At 33.9% G+C, this 1,340-nt stretch overlaps 1 protein-coding gene across 1 annotated transcript; it reads left to right on the plus strand.

The window, feature by feature from the left end:
• The first annotated feature begins 634 nt into the window (after positions 1 to 634).
• LOC142231939 (uncharacterized) lies at positions 635 to 1,340 on the plus strand. Its single transcript, XM_075302613.1, has 2 exons — positions 635 to 794; positions 851 to 1,340. Exons 1-2 carry the CDS (start codon positions 787 to 789, stop codon positions 1,281 to 1,283), a joined length of 441 nt encoding a protein of 146 aa, XP_075158728.1. The 5' UTR covers positions 635 to 786; the 3' UTR covers positions 1,284 to 1,340.

Below are 1,340 nucleotides of genomic sequence, written 5' to 3' on the forward strand. Positions count from 1 at the left end.
GTCCGGAATAACTGATAGCTGTAAAGGGCACCTTATACGGTCGGATAAACCCTGCGACACAACACGTTGCGGCGACAAATCCGATTGTATAAGGTCGTGTTCGGCTGTCGCGGGGACGTGTTGGCATAAAATCAAAACAACTTTGATTTTTTCTGGTTGGGTGGTACAAATCATTGAGTGTAAGGGGATGTTCGACAAACATTATCAAAGACAAATTTATTTTTACATTAAAAACAGGCATTTATGCAATGAAATTAATGATGGATCGCCAATTCTGGTTGAAAATTAAAGAAATATATAAATCTAAACCAGTATTGTGGCAAAAACGTGGAAAAATTCCACTTCCAATCAATGGGAAACCAGGCGACAAGTATTTTGAAATTCAAGTAATTTGTAATATATTAAATGTGGATTACTTCAGGAATCATTGTTTTGACACATATACCAGGATTTTTTTTTTATCTTCTTCCAGTTTTTCAGTAAAAAATAGTTTCACCCATAAATCTTCGTACAACTTCATTGTTTGTTTATGCTTCTTCTTATTTTTTCATGTTGTCATCACATTTGTTCGTGCAGTGTAAGGGCAAAACTTGAACGAACACACAACAAATAGACGAACCTCTGTCGGAGTGTTATCCGACCTTCTAAGGTCCGCTTTATACCGATACTATCGATAGTCGTTATAAGCTATCGATAGTGATGTCAAAAAATAACTATCGATAGTTTTGCAGCTCTATGCTCTCATCAAATCCGCAGTTGTAGCCAACAGAGCGAAGTTTGTCAATTATGGAAACGTAAGTTCAGATAGTTAAATTGAAAAAAGACTTAAAAGTAATATCCGTATTTTCAGCGATTTTATGGAAGACATTCGTCACAGAGACAGGGAAATTAAAAAACAATTTAATGATCTTGAACAGTTACTTCAAGCTACGTTGAATTTAATTTGCAAACAGAATTCCCCAAGTCGTGACTCCATAGAAATGCAAATGAAAATTTCTCTCTTGGCAATTGGCGAGGACTCATTAATACTGCTATACAATGAAGTTTGGAAAAAGTTAATCGAGTTTGATATCAAAGTATTGGAATTACAAAGTAATTCCAACGCATCCTGTGAAAGAGATGTATTGAATATATTGTCCATGCAATACCATTACAAAAATTTCTTGGAATGTAAATTGGGAGACGTCTTATCGTTTTTAAAGAGAAGAAATTTACATTTTACCAAGGCATATTTTGGAATTCCTACCGTTTTCACGCACAATTTTAATATATTCAACTTTTAGATAAAAATGCCTTAATTTGTAAAACTGATAATAAAAAGACGTCATAATAATAACGAA

This window comes from Haematobia irritans, chromosome 3 (assembly GCF_050003625.1).
Source record: "Haematobia irritans isolate KBUSLIRL chromosome 3, ASM5000362v1, whole genome shotgun sequence".
Taxonomy (NCBI): domain Eukaryota; kingdom Metazoa; phylum Arthropoda; class Insecta; order Diptera; family Muscidae; genus Haematobia; species Haematobia irritans.